At 46.4% G+C, this 17,968-nt stretch overlaps 1 protein-coding gene across 4 annotated transcripts in view; it reads left to right on the top strand.

The window, feature by feature from the left end:
• Cdk5rap2 (CDK5 regulatory subunit associated protein 2) overlaps nt 1-17,968 on the top strand; it is a 210,533-nt gene that overhangs the window by 133,948 nt on the left and 58,617 nt on the right. For all 4 annotated transcript variants that reach the window (XM_023701591.1, XM_023701590.1, XM_023701589.1 and 1 more), the window contains exons 21-23: nt 7,019-7,442; nt 12,866-13,097; nt 15,997-16,128. In XM_023701591.1, the coding sequence (XP_023557359.1) occupies nt 7,019-7,442; nt 12,866-13,097; nt 15,997-16,128 (788 nt within the window). The remainder of the gene's footprint in view (nt 1-7,018; nt 7,443-12,865; nt 13,098-15,996; nt 16,129-17,968) is intronic.

Genomic DNA, 17,968 nt, shown 5'->3' with positions numbered 1-17,968 from the left:
TTCAGGGGTTCCATCATTTTTATATTCTGCTCTACTTTTTTATCAGTGTATTCCTTAGAAGCACTTATTACTTCTTTGATTATAGTTATCACTACATTTTTTAGTTCCAAAATTATTTCTGATCTGATTTCTTCTATACCTTTCTGCAGTTGTTTCTTTACTTTCAACGCTATTATTTTCCGAGATATCTGGCGTGTGATTTCAAGTTTCCTCAGTGCTAGTGTCTTCTGCATTTGTACTGGGTGGACTCGGGGACTGAGACTGCATTTTGTTCCTTCTCTTTGTCATTTTGTATACCACTGTCTTCTGACCTTTGGTGTAGAGCTTGGATAGAGTTATTACCTTAGCACCAGGTCTGGATCTATGAAGTTCAGATTCCTCTAGGTGGGTGTTGCTTGGGTCTGGCTGGACTCTGGCTGCTGTGCTCCACTTCTTCCTGCTGCAGCCCTTGGAGTTGAACCTTTTGTGTCGCTCTGGCAAGATGTTCTGCTCCTGAATCAGCTGGGTGGGTCTTGCCTCTAGTCTCTTTGCAGGGAGTTCTGCTGAAGGGTTCCGCACTAGGCCTGCACTCTGGGTCGATTGAGGATCCAGTGGGCCCCAGGTGGTCTCACTCACATGCTGGGCCTGGGCTCTGGGTCTATTCAGGATCTGCGGGCCCTGGGTCCTCTCACTTACACATTGGGCCTGTGCTCTGGGTGTATTCAGAATCTGCGTTCCCTGGGCTGTCTCACTTACTCTCTGGGCCTGCGCTCTGAGTCTATTCAGGATCTGCAGGCCCTGGGTGGTCTCACTCACACATGGGGCCTGTGCTCTGGGTCTATATTCTCATTTAAACATTTAAGGAAAGATGAATGCAATCTTGAGCTATAATGAAATACAGAGGCCAGCTTCTAGGAGATCTAACCTGTAGTTCTGGGGATGGTTATGGGACAGTCAAGTTTCCACCAGAATGTGAGCCTTGCAGGGGTCCACAGAAGACCGCAGGGGATTAGCAAGGGACTAGGTATGTTTTGGCTAGGGCAGCTGTCTTGCTTGAAAGTAGATTCCATATTAGAAAGGAACTAGGCTGTTGGGTTCCAGACAGTACCCCCCAAACCCAGTGTCTTCCTTGGTGCTCCCCTCTCTTTCACCTCCCAAATCTAAGCTCCAGTCTTTCTACTTTTTAAGTAACTCTTGAGTGCATCCTCTTCTCTGTATCTCTGTTGCTTCCTCTTCCACAACAATCTGCTTGTGGCAGATTTCTCCAGGATCGCTGCAGTATCCCCCTAACCAGTTCCCTGCAGTTATCCTTGTTACCTTCTGATCTGTTTTCCATGGACTTCTGGAGCAGTTATTTAAAGATTCAGTGTATCATCCTATCTAAACCCTTGAGAGACTCTCTACTCTTCTTGGGGTCAGAATCTTTCCATGGCTTGCCAGGTCCAGTAAGATCTGGTAACCCTGTCCTTTAGCTCTCTGCTATTCTTGTCTTGCCTTTTGTGCTTCACCCATGATGACCTTCCTTCAGCACCTAGAAGCAGTCGAGTGTCCTTTGTTTGGGGATCATTGTTCATGCTGGTTCCACTGAACGAACACTCCTGGCTGCCCACTCCGGTCCCCCCACCCCAAACCCCTTGCTGACCTCATTCATGTGCTGTATCAAAGCCTCTGTAGACTCTGACATGGTTAGGAACCCGGGGATGTGCATAGAGTGTGTCACACTTATACTTCTTGTCTCTCATTTCAACATAAGCATTCAAATGGCATAGACAGGGCTGTTTGGCAGCTTCCCTTCTCTCTCACTCCTATCTCGTCCTAATGACCTTGATCTATACATCACTGAAAAAAGAGAAGCAATTCCATGCGAACCGCTGCTTGCCTCTGTGGCTGCAGACTGACTTTCTGCCTGTTGCAGTAGAAGAGTTATCCCTGCTCCTACCAAGGCCCGTCCTCCCGAGTGGCTTAGTTCCTGTCTTCTCTTGGCCCTTCTCTTTTCTGCACCAGTAGTTTTTTCCTTATATTGAATCATCGCAGTAGCCCTGTAAACATGAGACACACCTGATAGCTGACCCCTCGCCCTCTGATTTCACATCCACGGCAGCTGCCACCCTGTTCCTGCATTCCCACTCGAAGCAGGGTTTCTCAAAAGATTTGCCTATCTTTACTGCCTCCAATTTCTTCCTTCCATTCTCTTTTTACCATTCTAAGTATTTTGGTAACTTTTGCTCTGCCCATCCAAGTCAACAGTGATTCCAAGTTGAAATCTAGGGGTGGGGGCCCACCTCTTAGCAGAAGCTGGCCCCTCTCCGTGGCCTGTCTCTTTCTGCCCCACCGGCTACTCCTGCTCCATCTCCTGTGTGGGTACTGTTCTCATCCCTTCCTTTGCTGCATGGCTCCTCCCTCTCGTGAAGTAGTTTGCTTTGTTGACAGCTAAATGCACACTGTGGTCCAGACCCGCCCACCCCTCTCCGTGGCCTGTCTCTTTCTGCCCCACCGGCTACTCCTGCTCCATCTCCTGTGTGGGTACTGTTCTCATCCCTTCCTTTGCTGCATGGCTCCTCCCTCTCGTGAAGTAGTTTGCTTTGTTGACAGCTAAATGCACACTGTGGTCCAGACCCGCCCACCAGGTCGCACAGCTTGCTTTGCCCTAGGCATCTCCACCTACTTGTCCACTGGACATTTCATCGTGAACTGATCAGAAACTACTTGTTCTAATCTACTTCCCCTCAGTCTTTTTCATGTCTCTTAATAGCACTGCTACCTATTACTATTATCAAAAATGTAATTTCCTCAGTCCCCCATCCAGCAGCAAATCCTGCTGAGTCCCCCTCCAAGGCCCAGTCCTGATTCAGCTACCTCACATCTCTGTTCCTGCCTTCCTAATCCAAGCTGCTGCCCTCTCTTGCCCGCCTCCTTCCTCAGTTCAGCCTCCTTATTTGTCCCCCTGCTTCCATTCTGCCCCTCCATTTTCCACAGAGTTGCCAAAGTGATTTGTTTATTTGAGGTACTGGAGATGAAAACAAAGATTATGTCTAGGCTACGCAGTTGCTTTACAGCTGAGCTATACCTCTAGGCCCAGATCTTTCTAAACTTTAGACCAGATCATGTCTCTGCCATCCTTAAAATCCTCCAATGGATTTCCATTGCTGACAGAGGAAGCCGGGAATTCTTGACCTTGCCCCCACCAGTTTTCTGCCTCCATCAGCCACCTCTAGTTCACTGACCCTTGGCCACATGGACCTTTCAGTTCTGCATGTTTCCAAGTTGTTCCCATGAGCAGGAGTTAGAATAGCTGTTCACTTTACCAGGACTGTGCTTTAGCCACATGTAGCTGATGAGCTGTGCCTCTGCTGGATATCAGTTTTGTAGAGAGGCCTTTCTTGCCCACACTTTCTAAAGGGAATCTTATTTGATGCTTTGTCTCTGGATTTATTCCTTCCTCCTTCCTGTTCATATTACTTATCATTACTTTTCCTTGAGTTTTGTAGTTATCAGTGTATGCATGGCTGTGTCTGTCTGTCTTCTTAACAGAATGCAGACTCTGTTATTCTTTTTTACCATGTATAACCACTGTCTTATGTCTCACAATGAAAGTACTCAATAAATATTTGAATGAACATGTGGGCAATTAATAGTTCAGCCTCATAGCAGAAGGAAAGTCTAGAAAACAAGGAAGAGCTGGTCGTGTTTTGGAGTCAGAAGGCTCTAATCTTTGCTCTGTCATTTTCCTGAGGGATCTTGAATCTTTGTGAGCCCATTTTTTCATCTGTAAAATGAGGCTAATAATAGTTCCCCTGTCACAGCCTGAGTCTGAGGAGTCGGTGTATTTAAAGGATGAGGCACACGGAGAGTGCTTGGTAAATGTCAGCGCTTTGCTCCGCACCTTCTGTGTGACACAGATGCTGGGGAAGGGCACCGAAACACTCTGGGTCTCTGACAGGGCCCTTGGACGGAACCATTCCAAAGTTCCTGTTTGCAGTGACAGCTTAATAGATCTGCTATTCAGGTTTCCAGCAAAGTAACACTTGGAATGTTTTATTTAATGACACCACTGTTTTAGTATATTATAATGGCCTCTTCTATTACCTTTTCCCCTATTTGTAAAGCATTTTTCTTGGGTTTTATCTCCTGATGGTTGTAATATCAGAAATATTTTTATATTTCTTTATTTTTTAAATTTAAAATTTATTTATTTGATACAGTGTCTTGCTGTGCAGCTCAGACTCGTAGTGATCCTCCTGTCTCAGCCTCCCCAGTGCTGGGATTACAGGCATGCACCACCATGCCTGGTTTTAGTGGCTGGCACATCCGGAGCCAGCACGGCATGATGATGCTACGATAGCAGTGAGGAAGCCACCGTACATTTTAGTTCTGGTTTTCTTTTATCTTACTTCTCTATGCTGCAGGTGCTAACTTAAGCCGAGTCGCTCCTGCTCCAGATCTGTGTCACAGGATCAGGCTCTGAGGAGGGCCTTGTTCCTACCCTCAGAGGATGCAGTGAGGAGGCTGAATCAGGGTACCTGCTACTGCCAAGAGTAGCGAAGATCAGAGGGAGGGAAGGCGGGGTGTGCTATAGGAGCTGGAGGACCTGCCCCGACTATCTCACAAGATTCCTTGAAACAAGGCAGGAAGGAGGAAATGCAGGGAGAAGCAGAGCAGGTAAGGTTGTGTGGCCGTGCTGCCTTCTCAGTGCAGGCTGCGTGCGCTCGCCCCCACCTGCAACGCGGGTGGCTCTCGGCCAGCTGTACCTACAGCCTGTCCATTCATCCCCCTACTTCTCCACCTCAGTTTCTTCACTTCTTCTTCATTTCTTTTGAAGGTTTTCTTTATTTCTTGCAGGGTAAACATTTTTATTTTGAAGGCTTTTATGATTTCTGCTTTCTTGAGAGTAAATTCTCTAGTTTCTTGTCTCTCTCTCTCTCTCTCTCGCTCTCTCTCTCTCTCTCTCTTTCCTTTATGTATTTGGTACAGGGTCTCATGTATTTGGTACAGGGTCTCACTATGCAGCTTGACGCATGGTGATTCTCCTGCTTTCAGGCTCCCCAGTGCTGGGATTACAGGTGTGTACCACCACAGGGTGGGGTCGGCATGACATGTGGTCCCAGGGGTCGAACCCTGGTCCCTGCACTTGCCTAAGCAGGCGCTTAGTCCACTGAGCTATCTCGCCAGCCCCATTGTTGGATTTCCTGTGCAAATTCAGTTTGCTTGTACTAATGGATCCCACCCATATCCTCCCTGTGTGGTGGTCCTAAAGTTGCTCCACTCCTAATAAGGGTCAGTGACATTCAAGTGGCTCCTCTTTTATCCTTTGGCTCCACTGCTTTCTGCAAAGGCCCCTGCTTGTTTCTCAGGCTTGTTTCTTCTGTGTCCCATCTATAGATCACTTTATAGCGAGTTTGTGACCATAGTGGCACCTTGAAATGCTTTCTCATTGTGAATTTGCTGTCATTTCTATGATCAGAACAGAGTGGAAGGAGTTCCTGTGTGTGCTCGCACCACCTTCTCGGCAGGAAATCTGCACAGGCCTTTTGGGGCCCTCCTTCCATCATGTAGTCTGCCAGACTCTTCGTGTCTCCCTGGCCTTTTCCAGCCTTACCTCCTCACTTACTACCCTTTGGTGACTGTTCATGTCATTGTCCGTGACCAGATTGCTCTGCACTGACCCCCTGCCAATATCCATTCTGCCTCTGAAGCTCTCTTCTGACATGTGTCTGGACATGGGTATAGTTGACCTCTGTCCCCATCAAACTTGCCTTTTTGCACTGTGCAGTGGTGATTTGTATACATGGGGGCTCTCACAGCGGCCTAAGCCCTTGCTGACAATTTTGGATCCCTGGTCCCCCTATGGTGCCTGGCCCAAGAAACACTCACAAAAGAGCTATACACTGGCACCATCCCACTTGTTACATGCTGGCCTAGTTTTGTTTCCTTGGAAAGCAGAGCCTCGGATGCAGATGTGAGTACCAGTGGTTAAGTCAGAATGTGGCACCAGGGAAGAGGAGTGCCAGAGAGAGTGCTAAGGGAGTGAGACAGTGAAGGCCATGCCAGTGAGGGTGTAGACTGGCCTGGTAACTGCTCTAGGCAGCTGGGGCTCATCCAGCTGGTGCCCTGTTAGTGACAGAGTAGCCTGTGCCTATGTTGTCCTGTGAAGGTTAGAGCCTGAGCCATCTCCCACACAGATGTCTTCTGCACTGATCGAGGGTTCCCCAGCAGTAACAGCTGCCCCCCACCTGCACACTGCCTGGCTGCTGGCTCAGCTTTAGAAAAAGCCCAGGCAATGAAATGCAGAGTGCTGCAGGTGGGACTGGCCTCGTCTGCAGGAGCCGTCCCACAGCTGCGGCTGAAGTCAGAGGGGAGCCAAAGATGTGTGGCCAGGGATGTGCCAGTAGCTGCCACCCAGACACTGTCTTGCTTACTCCTCAGGCTCTCCTGTGGAGGGAGACTTATCTTCTTTGCAAAGAAACTCAGAGTTAGAACTTTAAGCCAATTTATTTTATTTTGTTATTTTTTGAATGCTGGATATCAAATCCATGGTCTTTCTCAGGCCAGGCACTCCCACCCCTGAAGGCATTTTTATATGCCAGTGTTTCTTCTGCTCCATATGCGTGCACGTACAGAAGCATAGTGGAGTACCCACTGTGTGCCAGAATAGCTCAGGAACCTGGGACCAGACAGGTGGGTGAGATTTATCCAAAGTTGCTCTTGCCCTTGGACGTGTGGACAGAGCCAGTGTCTTGGGTTGGGTTGGGCACCCTGTAACATCTTGACACCTTGTTGCCCATGTCCTCCGACTGCGCCCAGCCTACGCTTACTGTCCATGTGGCCCGCTCACTTGCTGTGTACCTTGTGACAGATGCTGCTCTTGTCCGTGGTCTAGACATCGCCCTTGAGATTCATGGGATGAAGTGCTTGGTGTGGGTCCTGGTTTATTGTGGGGATTGTAGTTAGTTAGGCAGAATCTGGGCAAGAGATGGGGACAGCTTGGGAAGTGGATCAAGGGCATGCTTATCTCTCTTGCTTCCTTCTCTTTGAGAAACAGGTCAGGCCTTCTGAGAGCACTCCATGGACTGCTTCTAGAACAGAAGTGCTCAGCAGAGCAGGGAGTTCCCGGAGAGCACCCCAATGGGCCGACCGAGAAGACACTCATGCGAATGGCCGTTCAGCTGCGAGATGAGCTGGGACACTTGGTCCAGGCCAACTCACTCACTCCGCCGCAAGGTGAACTAGAGCCAGCAGAGGCTGAGCTAGGGAGGCAGGGCAAAGTGGCCGAGGTGGAGCTGAAGGATGCCTCGGTGCAGACTGTGCCTGGGGAGGGCCGCCTGCTCTGGTGGGAATGTGATGAAAAGAGAGAAGCCGGGGAGGAGGAGCCGACCAGCGCCATGTATGGTGCTAAGCCAGAGGATGAAGGCTGCATGCCAGGACAGCAGGCCCCTCCCTTTCCTCACCCCAGCCTGGCCAACAAGGTAAGTTCGTATATTACCTCCACTGCCACCATGTTTTTCCTTTTATGTGAAGAAAAAGCCTGGTATGTCTCTGCCTGCACTGCTGTTGCCCTCTTCTCAGAGGTGTTGTGCCTCTAGCTGCCCCTTCCCTCCCTCTTTCCTGACCTCTGACTTCCTTCCCAACCCCAGCCCTATTTCATTTGTCTGTGTCAGGATATTTTTGCATTTTCCGTAGAGAAACTGTACATAGCATCATGTCTATCTGTCTGTAGTTTTCTTTTTTCCATTATATTAAAGACATTTCCCCTTACACTAGCTACACAAGACTCTGGTGTGAAGACGTGCCACACTCTAGGTTTTACCTGCTGAGGGACACTTCCTTTAGCAGTTGACGTGAAACCGTAATGATGTTAGCATACTGGCCAGCAGCCAAGAGCCTGGGCTGGCTCCCCTGGGTCTGACACCCAGCCTTCGGTCAGACTGTCTTTCTGTTGTAGTAGTCTGGAATGATGTGGTAGATAATAAACATTTTAAAGTAAAGCACAATTCTTCTTCTTTTAAAACACAGCAGGGCACATAATTTCAAACAAAAAGTATTTAATGTGTTTGGGAGAATGACGTGTCTCACCCAATAGAAAAACAAAACAAAACACAGACCAAAAAATATAATCAAGTAGGCAAGACTATTAAAAAGGAGGCCTTCTTGCTAGCGTCTGCCTGGGTCTCCACTGTGGTCCTGTTGAGAGGAGAGGTTGGGTTGAGAATCCCCTTGGCTGGGAGCTGTGTTAAGAAGTAGATTGTGTTTAGAGTTCCAATGTAGACCACAGAATTCTTGTTTTTAATGGCTGTTTTGTACCTGAGAAATCAGCTATACACGCCGCTTCATAGCATCAGAAGGGAGAATTAAGTTTATTTTCTGACCAATAAATTACTGCTCTTGTATATACCAAGGAACGCTAGGTATATCATTAGCAAAATTGCTTTTGATTGTTTTAAATTATGCACCAAAACTGTAATTTCCAGAAAAGGATTTTCTAAAGATATCAGTAGAGACCTAAAAAAAAAAAAAAAAAATACACTGCCATTATATTAATGGTACTCAAAATGCAAATTTGTGCAATTTGGCTAGAATGGAAGTGCTCTTGTCTGCCCCAGCTCCTTCAGTTGATACCTGTACATTAGGAAAACTAGGTGGTTTTTTTGGTTTCTGTTTTTGTTTGCTTTTTTCTATTGTGTGGGAGATGTCATTCTCTGTTCAGGAAGATTGGATAATTGAATGGATTTAATTTTCCCAAATATATTAAATATTTTTTGTTTGAAATTATCTGTCCTGCCTGTGTTTAAAAAGAAGAGAAACTGATTTTTTATTTATTTATTTATTTTTTTTTGGTGGAACTGGGGATTTAACTCCAGGCCCTTGTGCTTGCCAGGGAAGTGCTTATTCTACTAAGCCATCTCCCCGGCCCCAAGAAACTGTGATTTATTTTAAAATTTTTATTACCTACTTATGTATCAGAGATTTGTTCATCTTCTCACTTAATCTTCTCAACAAGCATGAGTTTTGTTTTTTTATTTATTGTTATTATTTTTGTATTCAGTACAGGGTCTGTAGGATCTACAGGGTCTTACTATACAGATCAGACTTGTCATGATCCTTCCTATTTTTCAGCCTCCCAAGTGCAGGGATTCCAGGTGCGTGCCACCACGCCCAGTCTCAATCCCAGTGTCATTGAGCCCTCCGGGCAGAGCTGGCACGTTGGACTGGGGATCAGACATCTTCCTCCCCCCGCCCATGAAGAGATAAAGGATATTAAAAGGCTCAGTAAAATGGATCAGCATGCCTCAGTGGACTGGGAGGTTATGCACTTGGCTGGTTTCGGAGGCAGGGAGAGGTAGTACAAGCCTACCTTTTTCAGGGAGTCTGGAACCCTCTCGTCAGCTGTGTGGTTTCCAGTGTATACAAAGTAGAAGCAAGTTGAATGCTTTTCCTTGTGCTTTCGGTGGTGGCTTACACCGTAGCTTTGATGTCCTGCACACGTAACTGTCGGTGGAGGGTGAAGCCAAGACCCCATATCCCGGCTGTTTAGTTACAGGGGCACAAGGAGAGACTTTGCTTAACTTAAGCTGAGTCCCTGGGTAATCAGTCCTTGACCTTGCTCAGTGGCTTGAAGGAGGTTAATGTGGCCTAGACCCTGAGGCTGGCGTGGTGGCAGAAAGATGTAATGTGTCATGAATGTCTACGGCAGTGCTTTCTCTATGGTAGGATCTCAGAGCACACGAGTTCCTGTCTCCCATCCATTACCAAGAAAGAAGTTCTGAGATGACATTGCTAATAAGGGGTAGGTGGACTCTGTTTGGAGCCCATAAGGTAGCATTTCGCGTGCTGTTATTTTAGAACAGGCATTGGCTTGACTGACGGCGGTCTTCCAGCTTGAAATTGGCTTTGGCATTTGTACACTTGCAGATATCTTTTCTGCTGCCATATGACACACAGATTTTGATCTAAGAATAAAGATTGGTGGAGACCCAGGACCAAGCAAGTGACTGTTATTTTCCAGCCCTCTTGGCTGAGCCATCCACCTCCTCCCAAGTGTTCCCTCTTCACCCCCAGGCTGCTCTTGTCCTTCAATCTGCTGTCTTCTCTTTGCTGGAATTTCAGGGCAGAAAGCATCTTTCTTTTCCTGCCTGAGGACTAGCATCTGAAGAGCTAGTTTCAGCCCAACCCTTGAGCCTTCTTGCTGCATGACAGGGGACTCGTCTCACCTCTCAGAGAACAGGCACAATACCTTCTATGACCTGCTGAGCTCTGAGAATGCAGAGGTGGCCTGGAAGTTGTGACCTGGAGGCTGTGCTGGAAAACATTTTACACCCTAGAATGTGCAAGAAGGGCCCTCACTCTGCTCCTTCCGGAGAGACTTTGCTTGTCTTCTCATACCTTACGTCTCAAATTTTTCCTGTTTTAATCTCAGGTTCCTTATTCCTCTCTTGCTAAAAAATTATTGATAGCACTCAGATAGAATTTATATACGATACACTTCATCCATTGAAGTTCAGTGAAGTTGTATAACCATTACCATGTTAGGATGTTGTCACTATCCCAAAAGACACCTGGTACTCAGCAGCTTTGAGGCCCAGTTCCTCCACCCACCCAGCCCCAGCCGTGGCCTCCTGAGCTCCTGCTGGCCTGAACTACGGTGGTTCGAGCATGGCCATCCCTTGGTGGATGGTACAGAGACCTAATCACTTTTATTGGTCTTTTTACCAATAAAATTAAATCAGCCACCAGCAGCAAGACACATGAATATCCGCTTCCTTGTGAATGTGTCAGTTTACTTTTTGACCTTTTGTTTCCTTTTGCCCAGTCTGGATATTTTGTATAAATGGAGTCAGAAATATGTACTCTACTTAGCATAGTGCCTTCAGGGCTCATTCCTGTTGGAGCTCTGAATGAGTAGATGATTGACTTTATCGCTAAGTGACATTCTAATGCATGGCTATACCATATTTTATTTATCCATTCTCCAAGTGCAGCACATGTGAACTGTTTCTGCTTTGTGAATATTATGAACAATAAGTACAATTTTTTAAAGAAAATATTTTATTGTATACCAATAAACATAAAGGCAAATAAACACGTTCTTAGCGAAATATAACTTACAAAAAAGAATATAAGAAGAAATAAGATATCTAGATAGTCTTATAAATCCTAAGTAAACCAAAACAGTAATATTAACAGTAGGGAGTAATAGTATCCTAGTTAGGGGTTAAAAGAAAAAGTCTGGAAGACACATAAAATTTCACATACAAGTTCTACTAAACTAAGTACAAATTTCTATATGTGTATGTTTTTCTTTGTCTTAGGTATATATATATACCTGAGAGAAGATTTGATAGGTCATATAGTAACTCCTTATTTAACCTCTTTAGGAAGTGCCAGCCTGTTTCCTAAGCAGCTGTGCCCCTTTACCATTAGCAACAGTGCTTAGGGATCTGATTTCTTCATACCTTGGCCAGTACTTATCACTGCTGTTTGATTATATCTTAAGGGATGAAGTGGTGGTATAATACTATGAACTCATTTATACCAGAATCTTTTCCTATGATATTAGCTGTATGGTAACTCCTTTAGAGAAAGAACTGTGTGATGTTTGGCTCATCTTTTAAATGGATCATTGATTTTTTTTTTTTTTTTCAGTTGTAATAGTTCTTTATATCTTTTAGATTCAGGTCCTTCCCCTCAGTTTTTGAATGTGTTGAAGACTCACCACTTAGGCACCTCACTCACTGGGTCTCTTATTGTTTGTATCTTCATCCTAAAATTAGTTTTGGAGGGCCTGCTATGTACGAGTTCTTGTGTTGGAAGCTGCGGCTAGTGTGTGGCCACGTATGCAGAGCGCCTGCACGCTGGGCCTTGTCAGCCTGGTGCAGTGAGGAGGCAGTGCATCAGTGGTTATAATGACACTGATGTTCTCTGAGGAGCCTACCAGGGGCTGAAGGGTGTAACAGGGAGACCTGAGTTGGTCTTGGAACTCAGGACCCGTTGTCTTTAGGAAAGCATGTGTGCGCTGAGTTTCTGATGAATGATTTATAGTTAGTGGAAAGTACAGAGAGTCTGATGTTTTTTCATAAGTGAACTTGGAAGCAGTTGTAAGAGTGGATGAGAGAGAACAAAAGTGAGTGCGTGGGGGAGGAGCCATGCAGGAGGCTGTTACTGTGGCCTCAGTGAGAGCTGGCAGCCTCTTTGTGTTGGAGGTGGCTGTGGAGAACTGAGGGATAATTTAGGAGTTGGAATTGTTATAGTCTGCTAAAAGGCGAGGGTGATGAGAATAAAGGGAAATTTAAAAATGACTCCCAAGTTTTTGGGTTGTAGTCAGTGGATGACTGAGTGATTTACCCAGACAGAAAAGTGAGATGATATAGACTCGTGGGTGGGACATGGAGTGATGGCATCGAAGAGCTGAATTTTCAGTTGGCTTTGGAGTGCCTGTGACCCTCTGCAAGTGAAGGTGTTGAGGATGGATGGGTTGTGAAATCCCCTGGGAAGTAAGAGGTTAGTTCTGGTGGGCTAATGTGGTAGGAGACACATGACTTACAGTGGGAATGGTAAGGAATAAGGAAATAAGTGGGAGGAAAAAATATCTCCCAGAAGTTCATGTTAAACTGCCAGATATGGAACATCTGGGTTGTCCAAAGACAGCAGCCAGGGCTGAGAGGATGTCAAGAAGTTGACCCTTGACAATCAGAGTGGACACCTGCCAAGAAAAGTGCTCCTTGACAGGAAGCGGAGCACAGATGCTACTGTAGGCACCGGCAGCCTGAGTGGGCAGGTTGAAACCTATTTCATAAGATCAGCGTGACTTTTGTAAGATCAACTCAAAGAAATGTATTTGAAGTGTGTTCATTGTTGTGTGTGTGTGTGTGTGTGTGTGTGTGTGTGTTTTCAGGATGTTAAGAGGTCCCGCTTGCCGATCCTAGAGAAACCATCCCGGTCATTAGGAAATATGTACCACCTTCCTGCCACCCAGGAGGTGGAAGGTCATCTGCAAGGTCAAATCCTGGAGTTGCAGGGGGAACTGAAGGAGCTCAAGACTCGCAATAAGCAACTTCACCAAAAGCTAATTCTGGCCGAGGCTCTGATGGCTGAGAGGCAAGCGCCTGACCAAGTGCTGCTGGCTGGTAAGCACCAAGACATACGCCTTTCCCGTGAGCTACCTGAGTGACATGCTAGAACTACTGGAAATGCCAGCCTTGCTGTTCAGAATTGCAGTGTTTGAGTATGGATTTCATGAAGTGCACTGATTGATTAATCTTACCGAATGCACAATGAAGGAACACAAAAGGGGAAGACAAGTCTATTGTTTTGTTTTTGTCCTGGGGTCCGGATCAGTGGGATTTTTTTTGTTCTCAGGTCTTGAAGGGTCTGTTTCCCTCACCTGGGATTGTGAACAGGTGCCCGATTGTGGGCAGTTTCATTATGGGCTTTTGGCCTGGCTGTGTCTGTGGAAGCCTTGGGCACATGGCATCAGAGGTCTGCAGGTGCAAGTTCTTCTCGAGGGTCCTCTGGAACGTTTAGAGCATCTCTGGGCTGAGTGCAAACTTCACTGACTTTCAGTCTCTGTCTAGAAATGACCTACCTTCCTGTCAGCTTTGAATCTACTGCTGCTGCTCTTCTTGGGGTCATGAAAAGTAGAGATTGTGAGGGTAAAAATGAATCTGATGGGGCAGAATCCAGAGACTGGAGGGAACACCTCAAGTGGTGGCTTCTTTGTCTAAGACAGTGGTGCGTAGAGTTTTTGAGCCACTGCCCCTGTGAAAACGTGGAGGATGCTGAGAGTCCTTGCCTGAACAGTGCATATTACCACACGGTCGCATTTTACTTTGTTTTCTGAGAGTTCATGAGTCCATAAAAGTATGTATGTTGACTTCCAGTTTTGAAGCCATGTGGCTAGTTTGGAGTGAGAAAGGGGGCAGGCATAGGAGATGAGGCTAGGGATAGGCAGACAACTGGGGAGGCTCCCATAGTCTATTCTTATGTAATACTGGAAATTGTTGGAGGATTTTGAACAGCAGAATGATATAATCTGACTTAAGCCTTGAAGCACAAATGAGCAAGCTTCTGTCCTTGGGCCAAATCAAACTTGCTTGCCTGTTTTTGTAAATAAAGTTTTGTTGGCACACAGCCACGTATATTCATGTGCATGTTAACTGAAAGTAGTTGTCTATGCTCCCAGGGCTGAATAGCTACGATAGAGAACCCTAGGGCCTGCAAAGCTTAAACTTTTCTTATTAGCCTCCTTAAGAAAAGTTGCTCCAAGATGAAAACAAATTAATCTCTCAGTTAATTGTGAAGGGAAACCCTCAGATGACTGTTAGGAAATAAAAAGTATATATTTGACATTGAAAAAAAAAATAAAATAAAGTCATTGATAAAGCAAAAAAAAAAAAAAAAAAGAAAAGAAAAGAAAAGTTGCCCAGCTCCTGCTTTAAGGGCTCACTTATTTTTTTTTAATAATTTTATTGAGAAACAGTGAGACAGTTTCAAAACCAATTAGTAGGACAGTTTCAGTAATTAGTACATTGCATATTGTTGTCTTAGTGGTTATTCATAGTACAAGATGCAGACATGATACCCTGTCCAAACACTATTAGTACAAATCTTTCTTCTCATTGAATTAAGAGAAAGTAGCTGTATATCTGTCCTAACTATTTTGAATATACAGATACAAAAGCCTCTTAAAGGCTCATTTATGATGTGAACCCTTAGAAGGGTGACTCGAGTTGTCATACTCAGAGATGGGCATGGCTGCATGAGAGGCAGGCTAAGTTAGTTGTCTAGTTTGGGACTCACTAAAGTGCTTGTTGGCCCTGCTAGTGGAGATGACAGGGAGGCAGTTGGATTGTGGTATTAATGCAACAAGCATCTGTAATTTATTAATCCCTGCTATAGGTGTCAAAGACACAATGTGATTGAATTTGGTCCTTCGAGTGTTCAGTAATTATCTCTCTTTTTAGTTCAGGGGATAGTCTGAGAGATAGTTATGTGGCTCTGGTCACACTGTTACTGGCTTCCAGAGCTAGTTGTGATCCAGCCTGCCTGGTTTCGAAGCCTGCATTCTCTCCTGCTTTACAAAGCCTTGTGTATGATAGTGCTCATGTGAATTGCATGATGATCTGTAGCCAGAGATAGCTTGCACTGAATTTTAGGTTGTCTCGGGTTTACCATGGTTGCAGCTTCCATGTATGTGAGTTTTTGGCAGAATTTTCCTTCCTCACTTCCTATCCATCCTTTCTTCCTTCCATCCAGCATCAACTTGTGCAAGTCAGGGAATGATCCCCAAGCAGCCACTGGGTGTCTGCAATCTCACAACACAGCGTGTAGGAGTGAGAGAGATGAATCAGTTACAGCCCCTGTCTTGAGGGCTCCCTGTCTAGTTGGGGGGTGGGCAGCTGCAGATAACCCAGTCAGTGTGGGGTGGGTGCTTCTGAGAGGGAAGATTTATGGCAGCGGGGACTCAGCCTGAGAAGCCTTAGTGCCTAGCCCAGCACCTGCCACTTGTGCCCTAGCACCTAGCCCAGCACCTGCCACTTGTGCCCTAGCACCTAGCCCAGCACCTGCCACTTGTGCCCTAGCGCCTAGCCCAGCACCTGCCACTTGTGCCCTAGCGCCTAGCCCAGAACCTGCCACTTGTGCCCTAGTGCCTAGCCCAGCACCTGCCACTTGTACTCAACAGTGTTTCACTACTTGCTGAAACACCAGTCTGCCTCAACCAAGTGCGGCTCCTGCTGCTGCCCAGAGGACCCCAGACCTCTCTCACATGGAAACATGGGCCCAAGTCGATGGAACTCATTTTCTCACTCATAGTGTTTTGAGAACCTGACTTAAGCCATTTCAGACAAGCTGCAGTGTATTTATGCTTTTTATGTCCTGTTATGGCAGCTCGATAGATTAATTTTATCTTATAAATTGCATTGTGCCTCCCCAGTGCTTTTATTTTCCCTGTTGTATCTTTGTGTTCTTCTCAGTTGCTTGGCTAAGTTTCAGGTCTATGGTTTTATTTTTCTTTCTCTTTGCTAGCATCTACAGCTCAGCCTCTTGTGGGAGCAGCTTACCAGGACAGCTCAGGAGAGCAGAGAGGAACGGAAGCCGCACTCTCTGCCCAGCGAGACGAGGAGGGTGACGACGACCAGCAAGCAAGCTGCACGACTGGTCAGAACCCAGTCTCTCTGCATAGTGACAGCTGCCTGCAGGGCACTGCATGGGATGGTGTGGGTCACAGTTAGCACAAGGCCCACAGCAGTTCTCTCACAGCAGTATTGTCTTCGCCTAACACATGAGGAGGCTCAGATTCTTAAACTGAGCCTATTCAGGGTCCCCCAGCCGGTAAGGAGGTAGAAGAGTCTAGGCAAGTGGGGTGTCATGTGGAGCTTACTAGTCTGTTTGCTAGCCCCTTCTGTTAGACAGCAGGTGAGTTTTTGGCGATTTGGCACAAATCACTGGTACCTTTTCTCAGGGACCTCAACCATTTGGGAGCCAGTTACTGAAACATCCTATTAGCACTGAGGATGGTGGCAGCGGCTGTAGAGATGTGCACAAGGTTGGTCTCCACCTGCTCAGGAGGAGAGGGTCTGAGGAGAGCCGTCACCGAGGCCATGTGTGTGGCCTTTACCAGTAGGTCAGTAGGGAAGGTGCAGAGATGTGCGTGAGGCCTGCAGCAAGCTGTATTCTCCCCCTACTTTTTAATTGTGTTGAAATAGTACAAGCATACAGATACACACAGGAAAGCGCAGCAGGTACACATGCTACAGCTCAATCAGAATGAGCAAATGCCTACGTGTTCTTTTTACCTTTGATCAGTTTTTAACCCTGCATTTTAAGTCACTATTATTTCTGGATCTGATTCACTCTGTAAGAAATAAAGATCATCAGGAATCCTGAATCTGTCACACGAGGGTATGGGAATGAACCCCAGGCTCCAGAGAAGCCCTGAGCCCTGAGTGCCACCCAATACTGGGTGCACTTTCCCAGGCTGGAAGCTTGGGGCAGTGAATGCACAGTCCTGTGCTGCAGGGGCTGCTGGGCTTGGAGGAGAAAGCAGCCCTCCCATCAGCGAGGTACCCCTTAGTCACCTGTGGGAAGTTTTAGAACTATAGTATTTTCTTTCTCATGATCTGAACAGATGGCCCTAGGGCCTCTTTGGACTTATCTTCAGTTTGTGAGTAATAGAGACTTTCTAATGCTTCCTTTTCCCGCTCAGTACACCTCATCGCTGAACTCCTCACATTTTTCTGCAAGTGCATCCGGGTCTTTGCATGTGCTGTTCCTGCACTTCTCCTTTACTGTGGCCCAGGGAAACTCCAGTGTACAGATCTTCATTTTCCATAACTGTACTTCCTGAGTCCTCAGTATTTGAGAACTCCTGTTAGCCCCTTCCTTACCTTTTTCAGCATCCATTGGCATTGAATTGACTTGACTTCCTTAATGACTGCCCTCCTCAGGGGTAGGTGCTGTGGATGATGCCTTGGCTTCTTCAGGAGCCCATTGGTAGATACTTGGGAAGTGAAAGAAGGCTCACACAGCCATCGCTGGCCTTCACATAGAGCCTTGGTGAGAGGGCTACGGCAGGAGGCAGCATTCCCAGAGTGGAGCAGGCAGTCCTGTGCTCTCATGAAGGGTCCTGCTGTTCTCTTGCTCTGAACTTTGGCCTTATGTCAGCCATTTTTTTTTAATAGAACAATAAACCTGACGTATATTTAAAGGACTAAATGTTTGTTTTGGTTCCTGGTCTCAGTTCATGATTGACTGACCACAGGGCAGAAATGTCGTGGCAAAAGGCAGAGCAAAGCTACTCAACCCATGTTGTCCAGGAAAGAGAAGAGGGAAGAGCCAGAGATGAAAGGGCAAGGAACCAGATATGGTGCCCGTAGCCCTGCCCCTGTGACCCAACCAGGCATGTTCAGAGTATCCTCTCCTAGTCGCCCAGGTGTCTTTGAGGCAGGTCTAAAAGCCCTGACCTCTTCTTCTGTGAAATGGGTAATATTACCATTGT

Source organism: Octodon degus, unplaced genomic scaffold (genome assembly GCF_000260255.1).
Source record: "Octodon degus isolate 3935 unplaced genomic scaffold, OctDeg1.0 scaffold00137, whole genome shotgun sequence".
In the NCBI taxonomy this organism is placed as follows: Eukaryota; Metazoa; Chordata; class Mammalia; order Rodentia; family Octodontidae; genus Octodon; species Octodon degus.
This window is presented reverse-complemented; position numbering and strand designations above follow the sequence as displayed.